The following is a 14,661-nucleotide window of genomic DNA, read 5'->3' on the forward strand; positions in this document are numbered from 1 at the left end:
AAGATTGCATTTGAACTCTAAAATGAATTAGCCCTTGACATAGATGGCAAAGACAACTAGGTTCTGAAGGAAAATCAAGGCATGAGATTGAGGTTTAATACCCACATGACACTCCAAACAGGCAGGAGGGGAAATTGTAACAATTATCTCTATCAAAAGTTGCATAAAGTCTTCTTGATGATTAAAAAAAAGTGACAAAATTAGCAATAAAGGATAATAAGCCCATTTTATCTATTATTGAAGGAGCATGGTGAATACAGGATAAGCAAAGGCCTTAGGTTTCCACAGAATGATCTACAGTAAAATCTGTGACTCAAAAGTTGAGGTGGGAGCATGAAGTGGGATATGGATCTATGCACGTTTCTTTCTTCCACCATAAGGTCAACAGACACCACATTCACATTTTCTAGAAAAGGGAACATTTGGGCAACTCTCACCCAGCAGGTGCTAAGGACTGCACACATACATTTTTCACATTGCAGAACTCAGTTTCGGGAATCATCTGGTGCACTGAGAATGAAAGCTTTCCAGCCCTTAAGTCCTGCACCAAGCTTTTGCTACAGGTAGTCCTGGCTGAAGAGATCAAGCAGATCAAGCTGAGGGCAACCAGGGCTTACGTACACCTTCTCACAAGGCATAGAGATGCTGCCAGCTTGGTAGGGAAAAGCAGCTCAGAAATTCAGGTTCTACAGAGCTGCTCCAAGGAAAGACTTCATCCCAAGAACTGTTATTCTCCGTGTTTCAGTTCTTTGTGTGTTCATCATGAACATGCTTCTCCAAAACCAAATCCAGTAATTAGAAATAAATACATAAATGAACAAAATTGCAGCAAGCAGTAGAGGCACTTCTGGCACAGTCCCTGCACTCCACAAGGCCATGAGCAAACCACTTCAGGGCTCTCACACCACAAGCCACTTAATTTGGAGGTGTGGAAAAGGGGGGAGCAGTGAGCAGGGATTGTAGTTACACCTAACTCATATTGACTGGAGCAAGCTTCACAGCAATCTCTGAGACAGCTGCTCAGACTCCTTCACCACAGCCTGAAATAAAAGCCTAAGTTTGCCGTTCGATATGGAAGATGGAGATAGATGCTAATCATAGAAATATATACAGTAGTAGGGGGTGGCAGGGGGAAGGAAAGAGAAGAAAAAAGGAGGAAAAATAATGAGATTCCTAGGAGCTCTAGGACTATGTCAAACTATGGAAATTACTCTCTAAATGCTTGGGGAGAAATAAAGAAGTAAACGTTGTAATTGATCTAGAAAAATATTTCTTCTAGAAAGAAGAAATTTATCCAGTCATGATGCACTGTTTGATTTTTCCTTAATGTGAACTCACTTGGTTATTCACTGGAAAAAAAAACAAACAAACAAAACACAACACATCCATTAAATGGCCAAATGCACACCCAAGCAACACAGTAACTGCAATCTGCCCCAAGCCCCACGCCTTCCACAAAAGCCTTTAATATCACTTGGCAAAATGTTTGTTGGTTTTGGCCAACAGACTTTACAAAGGCTTCTGAAAGAAGAAAAAGTTGATTTCTTCATCTTAATCTCAATCTAAACAGATTCCTCTAAAGAGACACACTCTGAACCGGCAGCAGGGGCCATTAATCAATCTGTCCACATAATTAGTAACACTCGATTCTCCCTAGAAACGTACAGGCAGCAACTGAACACTTTGATGGAGATCACTACCCTGCTGCATTGCACACTGCCTTATCTTTCTGACTGCCTTTCTCCATTCTGCAAGGAACAACAGTGCAGGAGAACCTGACACAGCTGTTCTTTAAGCAGTTTCACAGAAGCAGGGCTGTGAGGTCCTGTTTCAGGCCTTCACACAGCATTTTACAGAGAGGCAATTGGCTGCCTCTGCTTGCATGATGATGGCATAGAAAGCACTTCAAAAGACTTGACCACTTGCTACACCTGTCATTTCATTCTCCCTGTCTCTCTATCTTGCTCTTTCTCAAATGGAAAGAGAGCCACGATTTCCCTGCTTTTAACAGCAGGTAAGCTGGCACAACTGTTCAGCAGTTCAAGCATTTGTCTGGATAGCCTTACCACACCCCTGTATCTTCCATTAAGACACAGGTATTTCCACTTCTAATGACACCTTGTTACTGGCAGAAATTTTCTATTAAATATTTACAAGTGAAATACTGGAGTCATTGGCAAAATTAAAACTTCCCATTCCTTTCCCTAGGTCTGTGGGCCTCGAGCCTGCTCATACAGTCTGCTCCCGCTGGAGTAATTTGCTGAACCAAGTTGTCACATCTCTCTCCACCTGATGAAACAAGCTATTTCATTTAATGCCTACAACTGAATAGTAACCCAAATGCTGTGTGTATTCACTTCTCTATATTTAATTTCCTTGAAGAGTCTTACTTCATCCTGCGTCTCACTCTAACTCGCAGAATTAAATTCTGGCATCATATGCAGCTGGCTTTTTGCTACGCTCTGCTTCCTTAAATCATAGTTTATGTACTTTATGTACATATAAGAACAATAAAAAAAAACTTCTCACAAACTTGGAGTGACCTTTCTCAAAAGGCAGAGATGCAACATATCTCCTTAACCCATTAGTTTCTTCGCAGCCTTGAGAAGCCTACTGAGGTTATCCCTCAGAATTCTGCTTAAATTAAAATGCATGTTCTTCAGTGCTAACCAGCTGTAATGCTATGCTTGAAAAACAATCCAGTTTGCTTTCTGACTCCAATAAATTAAGGAGAAAATCTGTGGGGTAGAGGACACAGACCACATTAGATATAAACAGAAAGCAGAAACAACATTAAAACAGCAATGGAGCACAAAAGACATCGATCTCACCTTAGTAGTACAACATGGTCTGACAAGAAGGCTCCAACAGTCATATCTGAAATGTTTGTAATGTTTAGACAATTAGAGGCAATTCAGACAAGAGAGATGCAGAATTCACTTCTCACCACCAAGTCAGTTGGTAAATTACAAAGCATGCATTAGAAAATAAGTGCTTTCCTGGCTAGAATCAACCAGCCACTCCCTTATTATGTCCAAAACATAATTACAGGGTTATGTCTGCAACGACACTTCACTTCTACTTCAGAATTTGTCTATTATTATCATTATTACTACATTTTTGTAAGTTTATCATCATGACTGAGCAGCTTCCCCACAACTTATGATGCTTGTCAGGATACCAAGCACTCCCTACTTTAATACCTGAGTTCGTTACCATGACTGCCCAAACATCTGAACTAAGAAATAAGTTGAATTTTTATCAGGAGCTTTAGATAACAGAGAGTAGGCAGGAACACAGGGAGCATCAACAGCCTCCCATAGCTGTGAGAACTAGCAACCTGGAAGCTACCAGCTCCACTGTTCTCCATCCTGTTGCTGTGAAGTAGCACACATACCTGGATAACCATTGCCATCCATATCAACGCCCCCTGATATGGACTGCCCAAACATCCGCAGCGTTGGGTTTATCGTCTGCCCAGACAGCTTCTGCAGTGGAAAACATACCAAGTGAAATCACTCACAGTCACTAACACAGAGATGCCTCTGATAAAAGAAGAAAAACCTTGGAGCCTGATTTTCATGGGCTGGGAGTGCCACACATCTGCAGGAAGCCCTTCTGCTCAGGGCTAGGAGAGGCCAGCATTGGCTTACACACCTGCATTGCAACCCTCATGCAGACCCAAGACAAATAAAGAGTACATCAAACACATTTCATGGGGGAAAGGAGGAAGTTCAACTGTGCCCCAGAGATTTTCCTTTCTTCGTTGTTGGTTTTTTTTCTCATTACTTTCATTTATGTAAATAAAAGTTTGAAGCAGCATCTTTGCAAAATTAATGATTAAGAGAAACAGAAAACCCTGTGCAACCATTTCTTTTCACAAAGTTTGCTAGCATACTCCAAGTCAAAATGATTAATTTTCACCCCACTTGAAAATTTGTTTTTCATCAACTATTATGCAGTATTTTGTGTCAGTTTAGAAGCTGTACCTCATTTCTGCCTCCCCAACGCGGAGATTAATTAGCTCCTAACATCACTTCTTTCTTTTAATTACTAACAAAAAACTTTCTCTAAACAGCTTGAATTGCAAATGCCTTTTTCTAAAGCAAATTAATACACCAAAATCTCTTTCTCTGTGGCAATTCAATGTCTCACAGCTCTTACTCAGTATGCTGGGCCACCAATGCAAGACCTGAATTCAAACCAGCATCTGATTACAGAAGCTGCAGACTGAAGAAACCCATCCCACCAAGCAGTTGTGAGGCTGCTGGTGGCTCTTCACAGCTTGGGACATGTGGCCCATGGGATCTTCCTGCACAGTATCTGACAAAAGGTCAGACAGGAACTTTGTGGGAAAAAAGGACACCAAGGTGAGGGGAAGAAAGACATTCTGGCATCTGCACCCTGACAGCCAGCTTGAAGGATCCCAGCGCTCTGTCATGTTCAGATCCCCCTGGTCTCCCACCCACGGGTAGATAATGCAACTGGAGGGCACTTCCTCCCCATATTACATCACATTCTGGGGCAGGAGTTCCTAGTTAGCGTGGTACATCCTGCCTATCACATCCCAACAGCCATCTGCAGGTTGTTACGGTACAGAAGTACGACAGTAACCTAAGGCAGCACCAATGATCAGCAATGGGAATGAAGAAAGGTGGGGGAAAAGCTAACAAAAATAAATGAGTGAAAATGCATACCCTGCAGCCACCATCATGCACCTCTCTTGGCTGATTTAATCAAGGAAACCCAGCACATTAAGACGGCTCAGGGGTACAGTAACAGGATACAGACCCTTTCACCTTTAGATTCAAATCCAGGGCAGACAGGTAAAAAAGTGAAGCTGTTACCAAGTTTTTGGTGTTGCATGCAGGAAGTGAATTGGTGGTTTGCTGGTCCTGGGAAATGGCACAAAAATAGTGCCTTCTCAGGGAAACAGTGTCAAGGCACCCTGCCACCTTCTGGAGCTGGGCTCTGTCCCTCCAGGGCAAGTGGAGAGGCATGCACTGTGTCTGCTGCCTTTGCCGCTCCAATTAGGAGGGCGAGATAGCAAGAGGGATGTTTTCCTTATCACCCTGCTGATCTGGTCTCTTCCAAAAATGTTGCATTTCCCTATGAACAGCCCCCCCAAAAAACCCCAAACCTATATCAAGTTCCCGACTCTCTTCAGCTGAAATGCTCCAGCCTTTGAACAGCCTGAGAACCCCACATCCAGCAGCTCTCAGAGATGTCCAAATGCCACAAATCAGTGCATTTTATAAGTATCCATAAAGAAACATTCAACTGCCTTTTTGAAAAAGCAGTGCATGACATACACATGCTAAAAGGAAGGACTGCACTTCGATGGTCTGTCAGAAAAGCCTCCACTATAACCACTAAATTCTTTTAATTCTGCTTAAACTGATTTACTGTGGAGGATCCCACCCAGCAACAAAACAAAACAGCCAGAACTTCAAACACATGGACAAAGGGAGGGAAGACTTAGGCTCTGGGAAAAAAGAAATGTGCTAGACAGAGACAAGGGGACACACTGGGCAGTGTGAGCCTATTCCAGCCTAACTTTAACTTCCTAATAGTGGCCAGAAAGGTGGTACACTTAATCCACCACTGTCATGTATTCTCATATCCAAAGCAGAAAGTCAACAAGCTCTGTAAAGGCAATTCTGGGGAGAATGAAAGAGAACTTAGGTCCTCTTCCTTCTCATGGTCTGCCTTCGTGGGAAGAAAGCACAGCCTCCTGACTCTCACCGGCCATTCCATCATTTATATATGCTTTATCTCTGCAAAATTTTCACTTCAAATAGAGCTATTACTTCTAAAAACTGACATGGAAATCCCAAGACTTCATCTGTTTCAAGCAGAAAGCTACAAGAAGTAAGACTAGAACAAATGACAGAGAAAAATATCTCCTGATTAACAGTATTTTACCTCACAGCAGAGATACAGACAAACCTTGGGAGAAGATAGCATCAAACTGGGACTGAGAAAACAATGCAGAGCTTGAACTGCATGAGGCTACCTATAAGGGGACCCCTAAGTATAGCTAATTCCTGCAGGTCCCAGGAAAAAGATTTCAGTCAGATACTGTAAAAGAGAGCAGGTGCCACGTACCATTGAGTACTGAGGTACAATCCCGTTGGCATCTCCATGATAAATATACACTGCTCCTATGTAGTTATCCTCCTTAGGTGCCCCGATGGCAACATCTGTAAAACAATTCACATGACAAACGTTCCATCTCCGTGCAAAGGGATAATACCCCCATCTCTTGTGATGACAACCTGCAGCAACACCAGCTCAGCCTTAATGGAACAGCACGCCCTGAGTGGCCTGGAAGAAATAAATTCAGGCGTACAGAGAGCAGGTCAGTCTCCAGGTCAGCCCTTAATACGTGCTGCCAAAAGTAAGGCACCAGCACCAACGGCTTCGCTCTCATCCACTGTTATCAAACACAGCCAGATGCCAAGGACTTCAGCAGGCAAATCCTAAGCAAGCAACCTGTCCTTAGCATGAGCCCAGGGAGGAGTTGAGCCCAGGGAGGAGTTGAGCAGCACGACCAGCCCCACCGACATCTCTTGGGAAAAGGCACCAACCTGGGAACCCATCGTCATCGATATCACCAAGGGCAGCAATGCTCTCCCCGAAGTGTGCGTTGTAGGCCCCATCACCAGCCAGGACAAGCTGCTCATCCAGCACACCCTAGCAAACAGGAAATAAAGCAGGCTCAGGGGAACCCTGCCACAGGAAGCAGGGGCAGAGCTGTGAGATGACTATCACCCTCATTGCCAAGGAGTCCCCTTTCAGTGTAGGTCAGCTGGGTGCTAAAAATTGAAAGGGTTAATAATAAAACCAAAAAACAGAGAGCGGGCAAATGATAAGATAAAAACAAACCGCTAAGTTAACTAAATGATAAATCTAAATCGCACAGACTGAGCTCATGAAGATTTCAGACATCTAAAATGTAACAGCTCAGATTTTGCTCCACTGGCAGACTTCATCTGAGGAGTAAAAGCCTCCATCCAGGCTTACTCAGCTAAACCTCAGTGAATCAAAGAGAATTCTTCCTTACGCAGAGAACGCTTGGGCAACTGGATTTGAAACTTTTTCAAGTATTGGATGGAAGGATTAAAGCAAACTCCCCAAAAAGCTTTCTGAATTGAAGAACAAGGAAAAAGCTTTAATGAAATAAAGAGACAGAGAAAACATCAGAATAAATCAACTTTGTATTCACATGCCATGAGAAGCCATATATGGATCTGGTATTTCTTGCCACCCACTTTCTGGTCACATACATAAGCCTCAGTTTTTTGCAGTCCTCCCTCAAGGGGAAAGGAACATTTCCACAAGAAAACAAGATTTAGTTACACAATCCAGCTCTGTATCCACCTCAAGGGTTGTTGGCTTTTGTTTTGTTTTGTTTTTGCTTCCTTTGTGAATGAGGGTAAACTGCCCTCTGGAATATGTAATAAAATCTTTTTCTTGGCTGCAGGGAGTTGCTGACTTTAAGAAAATCCCACATAATGAAATTGAAACACAAGAGAAGAGATACTCGGGCCCATATGTGCAACTCATTTCTCTGCAGTCCTCCTAAGAAAGGGAAAAATGTAAGTATGCTATACCCAGCATCACTATGCATGCTTGTAGTACAGCGCAGTGTTCTCTGATTCACTGCAATGAACTCTTAAGCACTGGTGCCTGCAGAATGAAACTGCAAGCTTTAATGGCCACATCCCAAAAGAAAGTCCACAGTCCTGGAAGCCACTACTCTTTCAAGTAGTTCTTGTTGAAGGTGTTTTCTTATTTAACTTTTATCTTTTATAAACTGAATCCATGTATGCTCTCACTGTTAGCAAGAAGTATTAGGTATAAATTGGCTCAGCATTGGGGACTTTGTCTGCTGGATGATCTAGCAGCCACACTCCAATATATATATTGGGCAATCTGGGGATCAAACTGAAAAAGTAAAGCTCATTTAAAGGAGAAGCACTAACACAAAATAAAACTACACCAAAGACAACTCGCAAGTCTCTCAAATGTTTCCTATAAGGCTTGCACTGACTGCTGTGTCTCACACAAACTTCAGAGTTGTTAAAATTCTGTTGAAGCAAATCAATTTAGTTTTAGTATGTAACAAGTTCCCCTCTGAGACAGCAGGTTTTGGACCTGAATGTTACTTGTGCAATAAGCAAGCATTCATTGTTTTCCTATAAATAGAACATAATAACGATGTTGTTTTAGTGACAGAAGAAAGTTCAGACATTTCCAAAACTGCTGTTGGCACACAAGAAATCCAACAGTATCAGCTGATAGGACCTTCCCACCACAGGCCACGGTGTGAAGATAACGTGAATTCAGTCTCTGCTCTCCTCGCATAAGGAATCCTAAATCCCCAGCCGTTTCTGTTCCCATTTGTAGGTCCCAGCGACCACCCAAAAGACAAAGTAAAACTCAGTCAAAGCAGCTGACTTCACTTGGTTTTGGCACTGAAATCGTGCACAGCCACAAGTGCCGCAAAGTTTCAACATAAAACCAGAAACTTTCCCAGACCTCCTTGAAAGATTCACAACTCTGTGATGAATGTGGGCTGGTCTCTGGGAAACCATGATACCAGATGAGTTTTCCATGACTGCATGTTACAGAGTTTCAGCGTGCGGAGCTGGAGGGGACATCAGCTTTACCCTGCCCAGACCCACACCCATAAAATCCCTTACCAAGTAGTTCCTGGACATACTCACGTTTCCTCTGTTGATATAGACTGTGACTTGACCCTCATCTCTGATCTCAGAAAACATAGGTGCTCCGACCAGCAGGTCTGACAACCCGTCAGAATTCAGATCAACTGCACATAAGGAGGAGCCAAAGTAAGAGCCCATCTGTAACCAAGCCGAGTCACAACAAAGCATTCAGTATCTGCCCACACACAGGAGGAAATCATTTAGGCGTGTTTTTTGTTTGCTTCTTTTTTAATCTTTTGTTTTCATTTCAAATGATGACCTGCTGCTTTATCACTCACAAATACTCCTACAGAGAAACCCGAGGGGATACTCAGGGAATAACTGGCAAGAATTTAACACTTTACTGTAACAGTGCATCATCTTGTATCCTCTATGAGACACCCAGGCCTTCCTAGCCTAGCTTTCGCTGGTCAAATGCTTAAAACCAGCAATAGGGTGAAATAAGTTTCCTAAACAAAGACCTTACTAGTGATCACTCACACCTAGTACTACACTTCCTAAAGAGCTGAACTTTCCACACAACAAATCCTCTGAAAAAAAAACTAAAAAAAAGAAAAGGAAAATAAGGGGAAAAGCCAATGAGAAGAGGCATCTGAAATTACCACTCATTTCTGGAATACTTCCCCCTGCTCTGCTTAAATCAGTCCCCTTCAATTAGCAGTGCTGGCTGTGGGTTATCACTTATAGCCTTCTCTCTCATGCAGACAGGTGAGTTGACATGGTCAATAAATTGTCATCAGAAAGTTGCCAGTTGATACAGAGAAAACAAGTCACTTTCTATCTCTAATTATTCTTGCTTGATAAAACTAATTTGCTTAAGTTTAAGAAATTAATCACTTTCATTACATCATTTTCAACACAGGTGAATATGAGACGTTGACAATCTTCCAACCAGAACCAACACTGTGAATTTAAAAGCACACAAAATGGAAACCAAAAGCAAGAATGATATTCTGCTCTTATTTCATCCACTTCTGCTAAGGTACCACAAGGCATACTCTTTGAGATCAGCTAAATAACACTCACTAAATTAAAAGCAACTTCTGAAGGAAAATTGAAAAGGTATCACTTCATATTTGAACTTGAGAGCTGTTAACATACCAGGGAAAACTGAGGTTACAAAAATAATTACTGAGATTAAAAAGAATGCAGCTCTTCTATATTCTCATGTTCATCATTGCAGATTCCTGACCCCACAGCCTTCACAGCTGATGGTTTCTGAGGCATAAGGCAGAGCTACCGGGCACAACAGGAGATGCGCAGCAGCAACTCTACTCCTTACAGTCTGTGAGATTTAAAAGCTGCTACACGTATATAATGGGGTGAGTTAAGGATAGAGTTTCAGTCTGTAAGTCAGATTTCTGTGTTTGAGTGGGTTTAAGGTCAGACCTCAAACCTAATTTGATTCCAGCTATTTTCTAGTTTAAGTTCCCTTGTGGATTTTTATTTATTTTTTTTTTTAATCCACTAAGGTTTTTAAACAAATTTCTCATGGGTAAGGAGTGAAACTTATGCAAAGCATTTCACTGTGTGTTTAGACAGTTTTCAGGGGAAGGCTGTTATTTACTTAACTGCAGTGTGGTACGTCTGCAATGTGGGTGAGTTCACAGCGCTGTGAGAACCTGACGTTTGTACACTTAACATCTGTAACAAGACACTGCCTTTTCTTTCTTCCTCTCTGCATCTGATTTCCCTGTTCAGCCTCCCACAGGAAAAAAAGAAAAAAAAAAAGGGAAAGAAGAAACTGCCCGCTGTTGAAGTCTGTCCAACAGGAATGGCAGAGCAATGAACTTTCACACCACTGCGAAGGACACAGCACTTGGTGAGAGTTTTTTTTCCAACCGTTGTTCAGTGCTCAGTGCTGAGCACGGCTGGTTATATCTCAGTCACTAAACAGAGATTTAAGGTGGGCTGCTCTGAAAATACAATTTTCATTTTGATTTCACAGAATTTGTAGCAAACTTATTACCAGGAAATAAGGCGACGACAGCCTAGAAGTACTTGAAGGATGTAAATACTTGATAAGTTAAGAATAACACCATTAAACTCAAAAAAGAAAGTTTTGGCTGAGATCTAGAAACTTCCTGATAGCTCTGTTTATTTGGCTGAAGAACAGATCTCCAGGAGCAAATCCCTAGGGACATTTAAAAGTTAAAAGGGATAAAAATGAACAGGAAGCAATCAAGCACAGGAGTTGCCCTCCATGAACTGGGAGAGCTTTTCCTTTCATGATGCTGGCAATTCTGCTGCAGTGTAGAGAAAGACAAACTTTGGAGACTCTCAAACACAGGCTTCAGCATCCACCCACACATCACTGCAGTTTTTACCTATTCCAGGCATGCCTTTGAAGACTGCAAAAGTGTTTCAGTGGGGAAAAAAAAAGAAATGAAACATGGCAGTACTTCTAACTTGATACAGTCAAATGCTTGAGATCTTTTTGGAAGGTCTTTCCAGAGCAAGGCACCACCAGCAACCTTTTCTTCTGTATTTCCTCTCATCCCAGGAGAATACAGACAACTCCATGTCAAGGGTATCTTGTCCTCAGTATATTATTCCCAAATAAACCAACTTATTCTGTTTTTACCTACAGCTGGATGTACTGTCTGCTTCATTCTCCATGTGACACATCTCCAGCAAAGAGTGCAGGCTGTTTCTTACTCAAACACAACATTGCACAGGGGAGCTGGATCCCACTAGCATTCACTACATTTTTAAGGAAGAGCAGAGAGCACTAATACTAATAGCAATACTCAAGACAGATTAATGGCAGATACAGGAAAAATCAATGGCTCTTTGAAGTAATGAAACAGCTCCTCCACACAATAGCATAATTCTCATGTCACTGCCATGTCTCGCTGGGGCAGAGAAAAACAGTGTGTGGCTTTGTGCAATAATCCCAAGTTCCAGGCTACCCAGAGCCACTGGTAACACCCAGTCAGAGGAAATCTCTCCCTCTGGGCTGTGCCACGCCTGAGAAAGCAAAAGCCGAAGCTGCCGCTACATTTGTGCAAGGCTAAAGAAACAAGTAAAATATTCAGCAAGACACTCAATTTCAGTCCCATGGCCACTGAACAGACATTGCAGTCACCACCACTACAGAAAAAAGGGAATACACTTGGTCTGTACAGACTTACGTGTTCGGGAAGGCTCAGGAGAAACAGCATTTGCTTGAAAACTCATGGAGCCGTGAATAGAAAGTGATGCTCTGAGATGATCCTGCCATTATTTCCCCTTCCTCCACCCTCACATGATAGCATACAAATATAAAAGCTCACCTTTTTTCCTGAAGCCTGAAATATTTTTACTAAAGAGCCTGATCGTCTGTCTGTTCTGAAAATATAAACCTGAAAAGCAAAAGAAGAAAAAGGTTAACCAATGCTAAAATACAAGTACATAACAGTACACCACTGATGCTTGTTCAGTGCATGTGCATCATGACCATAACCATGGCTACCATCAAGATCCGATTTCAAGACTATTTATTACTCATTCTTCTTTTAAAAGGCAAAGTATTGACTTCTCCACTTTCCTAAGGAATCACAGGCCTCCTTTCATCAGAGATGCTTGTACAGTATCTTGTCACTTGCTTTTTTGTGAGTACACGCGTATGTGCACACATGAGTATTTAAAAGCACCCCATAAAGGAGCACTCCATGTCACAAACAAGTTACATTTGTAGACTACTAGGGAACGAGCAGGGCAAAGTGCTGAAAAGGCATGAGGCTGTTCCCCTTCTCCTGCCAATCCTTCCCTTCCCCAGCACAAGTGCCTGCATGTGCATCATTGCAAAATCCCAGTAGGACCACTCAGTGCATTTGCAATGCTTTGCCTGAAAATCTGTAAATCACCAAACTTCTCAAACACATTCCACCTGTTGCTCATTTCTGTAGAAGAAACTGCTTAACCACAAACTCTTAGGGATAAAAGTATTAATACAAGTCCAATCTTGAAGAGCACATGGCGTGCAGAAAGGGATTCCCTTTAGCAGAAAGGCTGGCTTAGTCAGCATATGAGACTCCTCCAGCAGTGGACAGGCCATTTCCCAACAGTCCTTAGGATGTCTTTGGGACAGAGGATTTCTTACGTCCAAGGCCACGCAGCACAGCCAAGCACTTGACATATTTGAATATGTGGTGAGTTATTAGTAGGTGGTGAGACACGAGAGTTCAAAGCCATTCTCGACTGAGAACACAACATGCATTTACTGCAGATAGTTGCTTTAGATATAAAGAACTCCCCAGTTTTTGCAGCAGCAAGTTTAGCAGCAAGTATGTGGTGCCAGGTGTCACATCTCCAAACCCAGTTTTAATGACACTCCCAGTACCATTTGGGAAATGACTCCATCCCACTAAGTGTCTTGGCTTCCTCCTCAATGGAAAGGGTGTGACAATGATAATCACTTTCTCTCAGGAAAGTGGCAAGGATTAGCTCATTAAAGAGTGTGGAAAGCACAACAGGACTGCTCAGCATAATGTTCTGTATTCAACACCTCTTACTGCCGCCCTCATCGTTTGTCCCTGCTACCCATATCCCATGCAAAGGATAGTAACAGAAGCCCCTGCAACCAGAGCAACAGTCATTAACCTGCAGAGCCAGCTGCTTCCTCATGGAACTCATGTTAGCAGCTGGGTTTTTAGCCTCTTCCTTGTACAGAATTTAAATGTTTCTCCACTGAGACTGGAAGGGAAATGCACTGGAGCCATTGCAACAGAACACCCAGGATAAGGAATCTGTGGCTTTCCTGTGAACGTCTCCTCAACAGTAACCTAACTGCTACTATATCCCCTATGTCCTAGGCATACCAGATCAGATGTACATACCAAATTCATCCTCTACTTTTATTTCATTTTCCCTGTTTATCTGCTACTCTCAGGACACTGTTACTACCAAAAACAATCTAAGCCAAGGGATAGTGTTCCTGCTAATGGACGCCACCCACTCTGTATTGTTACAACTCAGCTACTGCTGATGCCCCTATGGAACAGAAGAGGGAAGAAGATGGAAAGACAGGACATCTCTGCTGAAACACATGGTGGCAGTAAGCCCCCAAAGGACTTTAAAGAGTGGGGAAAGCTGATTCTTTGCATCCTTCCCTCCCTTTCCCTACTCTTTCTCCTCCATCTTTGGTTCAGAAGTGTCAGCGGGGTCCCAGCACAGCCTCACCCTGCTCCCTACAGCAGCCACGTGTCCTGCACAGGAATTGCAGGCACAACACCTCCTGACCACTCACATGCTTACATCCTTGAGATTGTACATATGTATACCTACAGGAAAACCTTTTTATTTTTTGTTTTTTTGCAAGAGCCCGTCACCAAGACTTCTGAACACAGCTGGCAGAAACCAATATGCTAACCTACTAAGGAGACATCAAAAAAGCTAGTAAATGGCATTTCATGCTATCATAGGTGCTATCCTGAAGAAAATATGGAACCCATCAGAATGCAAAGCACTATCAAATGTATGAAGAAAGCAAGGATTGAGTGGGAGAGAAAGGGAGGGAGGAGGGACGTTAAGCACCAGAGGGCACAGGTGGAGAAAGTTTGCTGACTTCATCAAACTACCTCACCTCTTCCTTGAACAGTGTTCCAAAACTACCCTGCAGACAAAAATCTCCTGGCTTCTCTGACATGTGGGAACTGTGCCAATACCACTCTGTTTGCCCAGTTACATCCAACCACATTATTACTGGGACAAAAAGCCACACCTTTCCGATGCCTCCATCCTGGGGAGCTCCTCCCACAACATCCGTGGTAGTTGGCTGAGAGAAATGGCCTGCTGTCACCGCATATCCTGAGTGGGAGAGGAGAGGATGAAGATAAATAACAAAAACAGAAAGAAAAAAGAAAAGAGCAAAAGGAAAAAGACTGAGAAACAACTGAGCAATCTAGGGTGTCCTCATCAGGTTTCATTGCTACACTTGAACTGTACC

General features: G+C 42.7%; 1 protein-coding gene across 2 annotated transcripts in view; it reads right to left on the minus strand.

Moving 5' to 3' along the window:
- The window catches only part of ITGA9 (integrin subunit alpha 9), a 213,621-nt gene that overhangs the window by 174,145 nt on the left and 24,815 nt on the right, over window positions 1–14,661 (minus strand). For both annotated transcript variants that reach the window (XR_007378066.1, XM_048950756.1), the window contains exons 7-13: window positions 14,437–14,522; window positions 12,008–12,076; window positions 8,733–8,870; window positions 6,591–6,696; window positions 6,109–6,203; window positions 3,398–3,488; window positions 2,832–2,877 (exon numbers count right to left, since the gene is read on the minus strand). Coding sequence is in view for 1 of the 2 variants with exons in the window: in XM_048950756.1 (XP_048806713.1) it covers window positions 2,832–2,877; window positions 3,398–3,488; window positions 6,109–6,203; window positions 6,591–6,696; window positions 8,733–8,870; window positions 12,008–12,076; window positions 14,437–14,522 (631 nt within the window). In the remaining variant the exon portion in view is untranslated. The remainder of the gene's footprint in view (window positions 1–2,831; window positions 2,878–3,397; window positions 3,489–6,108; window positions 6,204–6,590; window positions 6,697–8,732; window positions 8,871–12,007; window positions 12,077–14,436; window positions 14,523–14,661) is intronic.

This window comes from Lagopus muta, chromosome 7 (genome assembly GCF_023343835.1).
Source record: "Lagopus muta isolate bLagMut1 chromosome 7, bLagMut1 primary, whole genome shotgun sequence".
In the NCBI taxonomy this organism is placed as follows: Eukaryota; Metazoa; Chordata; class Aves; order Galliformes; family Phasianidae; genus Lagopus; species Lagopus muta.